This window comes from Perkinsus marinus (assembly GCF_000006405.1).
Source record: "Perkinsus marinus ATCC 50983 genomic scaffold scf_1104296953800, whole genome shotgun sequence".
In the NCBI taxonomy this organism is placed as follows: Eukaryota; Perkinsozoa; order Perkinsida; family Perkinsidae; genus Perkinsus; species Perkinsus marinus.
Window position 1 is genome coordinate 236,759 of NW_003208364.1, and position 7,585 is coordinate 244,343.

The 7,585-nt window shown below is 47.0% G+C and overlaps 4 protein-coding genes across 4 annotated transcripts; 1 reads left to right on the forward strand and 3 right to left on the reverse strand.

Annotated features, from left to right (window-relative positions):
* Positions 1 to 12: 12 nt before the first annotated feature.
* Pmar_PMAR014923 (cathepsin C, putative) lies at positions 13 to 1,929 on the forward strand (the record flags this gene model as incomplete). The annotated part of the gene is made up of 9 exons (XM_002776298.1): positions 13 to 72; positions 734 to 842; positions 883 to 1,030; positions 1,061 to 1,168; positions 1,220 to 1,340; positions 1,414 to 1,531; positions 1,572 to 1,654; positions 1,727 to 1,816; positions 1,861 to 1,929. 9 exons carry the CDS (start codon positions 13 to 15, stop codon positions 1,927 to 1,929), a joined length of 906 nt encoding a protein of 301 aa, XP_002776344.1.
* A 358-nt stretch (positions 1,930 to 2,287) lies between these two features.
* On the reverse strand, positions 2,288 to 2,812 carry Pmar_PMAR014924 (peptidylprolyl isomerase, putative; the record flags this gene model as incomplete). The annotated part of the gene is made up of 4 exons (XM_002776299.1): positions 2,288 to 2,314; positions 2,382 to 2,466; positions 2,524 to 2,632; positions 2,779 to 2,812. 4 exons carry the CDS (start codon positions 2,810 to 2,812, stop codon positions 2,288 to 2,290), a joined length of 255 nt encoding a protein of 84 aa, XP_002776345.1.
* Positions 2,813 to 3,535: 723 nt separating this feature from the next.
* On the reverse strand, positions 3,536 to 4,031 carry Pmar_PMAR014925 (conserved hypothetical protein). Its single transcript, XM_002776300.1, has 4 exons — positions 3,981 to 4,031; positions 3,854 to 3,932; positions 3,708 to 3,787; positions 3,536 to 3,650 (listed from the first exon to the last, which is right to left on the reverse strand). The coding sequence occupies exons 1-4, from the start codon at positions 4,013 to 4,015 to the stop codon at positions 3,617 to 3,619; spliced, it is 228 nt and encodes a 75-aa protein (XP_002776346.1). The 5' UTR covers positions 4,016 to 4,031; the 3' UTR covers positions 3,536 to 3,616.
* A 560-nt stretch (positions 4,032 to 4,591) lies between these two features.
* Pmar_PMAR014926 (hypothetical protein) lies at positions 4,592 to 7,585 on the reverse strand (the record flags this gene model as incomplete). Its single annotated transcript, XM_002776301.1, has 13 exons — positions 6,790 to 7,585; positions 6,532 to 6,741; positions 6,372 to 6,486; positions 6,176 to 6,322; positions 6,029 to 6,118; positions 5,805 to 5,870; positions 5,669 to 5,758; positions 5,494 to 5,601; positions 5,331 to 5,442; positions 5,007 to 5,197; positions 4,820 to 4,934; positions 4,675 to 4,764; positions 4,592 to 4,647 (listed from the first exon to the last, which is right to left on the reverse strand). Exons 3-13 carry the CDS (start codon positions 6,399 to 6,401, stop codon positions 4,592 to 4,594), a joined length of 1,095 nt encoding a protein of 364 aa, XP_002776347.1. The 5' UTR covers positions 6,402 to 6,486; positions 6,532 to 6,741; positions 6,790 to 7,585.

Sequence of the window (7,585 nt, forward strand, 5' to 3'; positions counted from 1 at the left end):
AATAGAGTTACTATGTCATCCGATCCAATGGTCAGTGGCAACTGGACGATGGTATACGATGAGGGATTTGAAGTAGGCTGGCATGATGCAGTGATGCCACTGGGATGACCATCTCTGTTTCAGACACGAATAGACGATAAAGTATTCTTCGCCTTTTCTAACTTTGATTTGTCTTGGGATGATGATGGTCGCCAGCACAATATCTCACACTGTGATAGAACCATGCTAGGATGGTTCACAACAACCGATCAAACTGAGTTCGGATGTTTCTATGGCCGAAAAGTAACATTCAATACGAGTACTTCGTCTTAGCTCATCATGGAGAGTGTTGATGCGAATAGTTTGTGCCATAGCAGGAAGCATTTCTACACGACCCATAGGTTAGATTGAGCACGTCTTTTGGCGAAGTCGAGGTGCAAGAATTCACGCCAATATACGATAAGCCCTTGGGAATGGATTACCATTCAGCAGTTGTAAGACTCAGATGCGCAACTACACCTGGATCAATCGGCCCCTCAGGTCGCAAGTTTGAACAGTAGACCTGGTGCCACATGGAAGGCGGCTACCTATGCATGGCTTGTTGGAAAGTCCCTGCGGGAGCTCAACAGAATGTCGGGGTTGAGGATGAAGTTTCATTCGGAGGACGCAAATGTTGACCACGACAGCCGCCTCCAGAAAATTCGGTTTGTGCCAATCTTCGCAGTTACCCACCTCACATTGGAGCCTTTGTTAGGAACGTCGACGAGGGCGCACGGCACTACATCACACGTCTTTGGTAGACTCGGAGCTGTCGAATACAGAAGGCACACTCCCCGACAGTCTGGATTGGAGGAACGTTGAAGGTGTGCGTGATGGCACCTGTATCGATTACCGAGTTTGTAGGTGTGAACTACATTGAACCCGTGATGAATCAAGGCTCCTGTGGATCATGCTACGCGATTGCAACTATGCGCATGCTGTCAGCCAGGCACAAGATACATACCCGAAATATCACTGCGGTCCCATGGAGCATATCGTATATGTGTGTGAAGTAGCTAGATGTCGATTGTTCGCCTTTTAGTTTCCCTCTGTACTGTGCCGAGTATAACCAAGGCTGTGATGGTGGATTCTCCTTCCTAACGAGTAAATGGTCTTCTGATGTCGGCCTCTTACCAACCTCGTGTGCCGAGTAGGGCCATCGTTCGTTTGTGGTATTGTCGATGGTCTTCATCCATTCGAGATATACAGCAGAGAACGGGAAGTGTGAGATAACATGTGATCCATCCTCTTTACCCAAATACCGGGTATCAAACTATCATTATGTTGGTGGATACTATGGTGGCATCACCTCCTCAGCCCAGGTCAGTATCGAGCCATGTGGCATTGGTCGCTGAAGCATTCCTGCTGATCATAGCTTGGCCTCATTCCCATCAGATAATGAAAGAATTGGTCGATGACGGCCCTCTTGTGGTGTCTATAAAACCAGCACATGACATGATGTACTACAGAAGCGGAGTTTACCGAAGCGACCTGGAACGAGACAGCTATCATCGTAATCTACTCATGTCTGAATCCTGAGTAACTCAACTTAGGTCCCGAATGGGAAGAGGTTGGCCATTCCGTCCTATTGATAGGATACGGCGTAGATAATGGGGAAGATTATTGGCTCATACAAGTGGGGCTTGTATGCTTATACGAGCTTCAAGGACAACACCAAAAATGTGTTCTAATATCCGCTCGGTGTTAGAATTCCTGGGGTCCTGAGTGGGGAGAAGATGGATACCTACGTTTAGCTCGAGGTATGGATGAATCTGGAGTTGAGAGCATAGCAGTCGCGGTAAGTTGCCTCGTGCTAGAGCTCTATGTATGTATGTTGCTCAGGCGGATGTTGTTGAGGATCGAAGACCTCTAGATACGTTCAAGAACTTCGAGATCAAGCCAATTGAATAACTTTGTAATGCATGTAATGCATATCGTACTCCATGCTATCTGACAACATTAATGCAAGTAACCGCATTGAGTTTTATGAACAAGCACGGGGCACATTCCAAAGTGACCATTCAACGTTGAATGAGATATTCAAATCACCTTGATGGTGAGTAACGAACTATTAAGGCAGTGTTCATTATGCGACCGTAAGAGCGGACTTTTTCAACTCGCAATGTTCAGCACGTAATCTGTAACACCCCATTTGTCACTGGTTCCTTGCGTCCCTTAATTACCCTACGTTCGAAACACAACATGCTCTACCACGATGAAATAGTAAACTACAGCAAAAAACTCACGGGATATTATCCTACTGGAGCTATCAACCGGTGCGGAGGAGCACGTGGACCTACATACACGAATCTATTCCGATGAAGAGGGCCCTTCCTGTAAGGGTCTTTAGTTGTATTGCTCACCCCAGACTCTGTTTCCACGGGTCCACTCAGCTCGCCAACCTCCAGACTGAAGGCGGCTTCCTCAAAGGGCCGTTGCATTTCACCCCTGAGGTAAGCAATCCAGAATTGACAATAAGTCTGAGTTATCGTCGTTATGGACTACCTATCGAAATATCCAAGATCCCCGCCGTTCTTATACGAACCACAATCGCTCCTTGCCATGGCCATCTCGGGGAAAAGACTTTTATCAGCCTTGAGCTTCTCAATCATATCTGAAGACATACAGAGCAATTGATGAAAGACTACACCACCACGTAACCAGACCGACCTTTAATTTCTTTCAATGCCTCGTCATGAGAAATACTAATGTCATGACACGTTCTTCTCGAAACAGGATTCCTCGAGCCTGTATGCTTACATAAAATATGAGAGACGCGAACCTTCTCAGTCATTTGAGGATACTTGAAAACGAAACTGACCCATGAAACGAAGAAGCTCCAAGCGAAAGAGTTTCAGTCGGGCAAAGCATCTTGCCAAGGACGAGCGATTTACCAATCAGGCGGGCGAGATTATCATTAGAGTGAGTTACTCAAATGACGTTTACAGTGCAGGACCTTGAAACTCGATTAGATACATCAGATGAAACATCACGCACTTGGAAAGGGATCAAGATCTGCTGGTATCATGCAATCATTATTCCCCTAATCCGAAGCCAGCCGATCTACTCCTCCAACGAGCGTCCATGCGACGAGTTGGACAAGCACAGCCTACCTTCCGCCACGCCCCGCTCATCGTCGAAGCCTTGCCCGGTACTCGTTTCTCACTTACTGCCCGAAACATCTACATCGCTATGAGCGCAAGCCACGCGGTGGAGCCGATCAGCAGCAGCATCAATCACCGTTCAGATACTTGAGCGATTGTATACTATCTCAATACTTATGGTGAACATAACATATGCCCCATCACGAACCACGACTCGATAAGACGCCAAAGATAGCAATCCTGCCACCGTTGTTGTCGGCGATGAGCTCCCAAAGATGCCATTGTATCACACGAGGAACCATCAGAAACAGGACAAACCTAGGGAGGCTGAAAAAATGGCTACCTAAGACAGCAGGAATCGGGTCTAATGATCACCCAGACAATGAACTACATAACACGACACTAAGTGCAGAAACCAACTTGGTAGGAGTGTAGTCCTTTGATAATCTTGTGATCCTTGTTCTCTAGGCAATAATACCAATCCGATTCGCGGCTCACTTGGTGAGGGAGCTAGGATTCGCAGCGAACCTAAAAGGGGGGATCGTGCCGACGACGATAACCTTGATCACAGGTAGAGTATATTACCTGAAAGCTCCGTCAAGGTCTTTAATTTCATTTCGTGAGACCTCGGTCCCGTTCGCGAACCACTTCTCTCGAAACTGGACCTAGTAAGATTGGGATTGAGTAAACGTGCTGAGGAAACCGTGATGATAAAAGGGAAGATGACTTACTCCAGTGCTCTTCATAGCCTGGCTTCTAAATGGCTCTTTGAGGCATTTACGTAGCAGCACAGCCATCTCATTCGTGTACCTTAAAGATGAGATCCTGATGTCACAATGAGGTCACCATCATCGTTACTGGTTATAGGAGACCTTAGCAGCCTGACGCCACATAGCTGTTATGAGCACCAAAAAACTGAGTATTAGTCATTCATTAGTCCACCTCAGAAACACCGACGCAAAGCAATTTTTTTATCGAGGGAAAAGTACAGAAAAAATCACTGAAGCAGTACGCACTTAACGGTTGGGAAGCGTGATTGCGGACAATAGACCAGACATCTACTAAGTGGTGATATTGCTAGGCACCAGCTTATCAATCTGTTACCCTTCTAGAGCATAGAGTGCACACAATACTCGCCCAAAGGTAGACATACAAAATGAAAGATTGTTAGCATCAAAACATCTCGATCCTTGGTCCTTTAATAGTAGGGTGGTTGCTGCTGTTGAGGATAAGGTGTAGGAGGATTAGGGTAGGTTGTCATTGGAGGTACCCCGCCGATTGCAGTCGATGGGACTGGATATCCATTGGGCGGCATAACAGTGGGCATACTTTGCATTGGTAGGGGAGCTGCGCCTTGACTCATATGGTAGACGCTAGGTAGAACCTAGTGATGCATAGGTGGAACATTCAAGCGGAAGAGACTACGTACCGGAGTGCTATTATTAGGAAAGACGGTATTGGACGGCATGCTAGCAGATGATCCTGCACGATAGAGAAGACGGATCAGTGAGGCGAGCATAACTAGCTACAAGGCACAATTGCAACAACTTACCCAACTGGGACTGAGCAGCCATCAATTGCTTCATCCATTTGGTAAGGCTCTTCTCATCAGAAGAACCACTCTTTCTCGAAGTCTTGCGTCCTATGATTGACATTGAGTCACAAGCAGCAGCAGCAGCAGCAGCAGCACTAAGTACCTTTCCTCAGTGTACGGGACGAGTTTCGGAGCTTTTTGTCCCCAGGAATGGTCTCGTCCTCACCCTCTGGCTCTTTGAAAGGGTTACTCTCCGACAAAGACGGATCGGACCCCTTCTAAAAGCATTTAATACGTTTGAACATATGTAGCGAAACCGAGTGACCAAGAGTTGTTAGCCAGTATAATACCTTCATGCAACCCTTCTTCGGAGAGCCCTCTCCAAAGCTAACATGCTTCTCATTCTGCATCATATCTCCTTTACCTCCTTTCCTCGCGATATCATCGCCCCACCACTCAGTAGCATCATCGGATCCCCCCGCACCCTCTTCACTATCCTCATCATCTTCACTATCCTCACTCTCCGAATCGAGCATTGCACCTGCAGTAAGATCCTCCTATGCGGACACGGTAATCATATAACGATAACACGTCTTGTATGCGTGAATTGTATGCTGGAGTGTAGTAGCACATGACGATGTTTTCTAGCATACATCTAGTGGTCAAGATAGTACTTTCCAAAATGCTTCGTATATCATCAGTAGTGAGAGTCTTGGCGCCAGAGTTGGGCGCAGTAGCCAAACTCAAGGCTGTGACAGGATTGGTTGACAACTGTTCAGATGCAACCTGTAAGAGACGTACAAGCATGAGGCGGATGATCCGAATAAAATAACTTACCTGCTGCATTGTGATCAAGCGTAGTTGGTTCATCTGGGTATTCAACTGTTGGAGGAGCTCGGGATTAGAGGCTACTCGGGGATTCGTTAACATTTCAGAAATCTGGCTCTGAGAGAGATATAACAAAAAACGATATCAAGGTGACAGACAGAATAGGTATGTTGCTGATCACCACCTGCATGAATCTGATGAATTGTGCTGCTTGTTCATTCTGTCTGGTTTGCTCATCCATTTGTATCGTAGCATTAGGTGCCTCCATGGCCATCTGTCCGAATAGAACTATCTATAAGGCATAACTCCTGGTATACTACACTCATTGTGTCCTTTAATTGATGCATTGCTGCAACGTCCTGCAAGAGGTTAGGATTAGCCAGCACCTGCAGAGCGAACATAAACAAGTGGGTCGGCGAGTGGGTCGTTTCAATCACGAGACCTACCGTGTCTAGCTGTGTTTTCAGTGTAATGAGTACTTGCTGTTGCTGAGATTGTATCTAATAACCCTTCAATTGGGAAGAGAGCTTGCCTAGTTCTTTACGAATTGCATGCGTTGCTGATGTTGCAAAGACGCCGCCATGCCTGGATTAGGAGCTGTATTCATAGGAGTATTATCCATCATGCCATAAGCCTAAGTAAAGCGTAACATTGACGACCTCCTCCAGGTAGCTGACTTCCGCCTGCTTACCGAGGGCATGGTAGGCATGGTTTGCATCATCTGGGGAGATTGCTGCTGAGTAGCAGAGGGATATGGAACCTGTTGATATTGCATACCCATCTGGGGGCCCATTAGCTGCGGTGCACTAGAAGGTGCAGCCATTTGCTGAGATGACATCTGCGAATCGAGCCTTGATGATACAACAACGCCTAATAATCGAAGATACCCCCTGTGGTGCAGGTGGTTGCTGTTGCATCGTGACGGGTTCTGGTGGTGGTGGTGGCACAGGAGCTGCTGATGTCGGAACAGGGGCAGGGGCCGAAAAGAAGGGATCATCGTATCTAATACACAACAATGCTACCATAACCACCAAGTTGCACCCCCACTCGTCATCCCATGCTGGGGCCGGAGGTGCTGGCCGAGGAGCAGCAGCAGCAGATTTCGAATGCTTCTTTTTCTTCGGGGACTTGGCCTTGGTGGACGCCACTGGTGCGGCATTAACTGACCTGCAAAGTTGGGTGTAAACAGGAACCGCTCCATCGAGTAACGTTCTACCCTCCAGAGCGACCAACTTTATCAGGTGGGGAATCTAGAACCTAATTATCGAGTGTTTCCGGCCTTGCGATCCCGTCCGTGCCTATTACATGATTCAATGCCCGATTAAGATCACCATCTGCACCACTCCACATTTCCTGTAGCCAGTCGTCAGTCAAATCGTTACCTACTCAATATAGTATAACTACTGATGAGTGAGGCGCCGTCTGCCCATCTTCTACCCAACAGAGACCTGGCCTGGGAAGCAAAGTTTTCGAAGTCGGCATCTTTCGCCCGCAGAGCCATAATTTAGTCGAAATCAACTGTTTATTCAGTTAACATGCACCACACAAACCCTGCGATATCGATTCGACAGTGTAAGATGATAACAGATTAACGCTAGTGACCCCAGAGCATTTATCCTCAGCGTTGCTTCGACGAACAATCTCAGTCGACAAGAACAACACGAAAGCCGTGCCATGTCGAAGCTGGAATCCTAAATGAGTCCGTAAAAACAAGTTGGGATCACATAGCGACCAATCTTCCATTCGAATGATCGTAGGACTGCTGGACGAGTGTGGACATACTCCAGTAGTACGAATTGTAGTACGAAGTCAAGTCATTGACAGCAACGACGTCGTGGTTCGAGTGCACGCTATATTATGTGAGCCATTTTCTGAGATAGGATCTCTATCGGCAGGATCCGCTAATTTTGCTAATTTTAACTGATTCGAATTTTTAGACGACGAACGATAGACCACTTGTCATCCACATCCAAAACTACCTGGATATCCAGTGGAAGCCATTCGCTCGAGGTCCTTGCTATAGCTGTACATATAAACACAGCTGGGTGTAAGAGAGGACTATTACTCATGCCTATGAGTGTATACGCCTAGTCACACTAAT

Coding starts and splice junctions, on each gene's coding strand:
- Pmar_PMAR014925 (XM_002776300.1), bottom strand. CDS start 4,015: ATGTGGCGTCAGGCTGCTAAGGTCTCCTATAACCA. Junction 3,933..3,980: donor GCTAAGGTCTCCTATAACCA/GTAACGATGATG, acceptor CTCATCTTTAAG/GTACACGAATGAGATGGCTG. Junction 3,788..3,853: donor AGGCTATGAAGAGCACTGGA/GTAAGTCATCTT, acceptor CAATCTTACTAG/GTCCAGTTTCGAGAGAAGTG.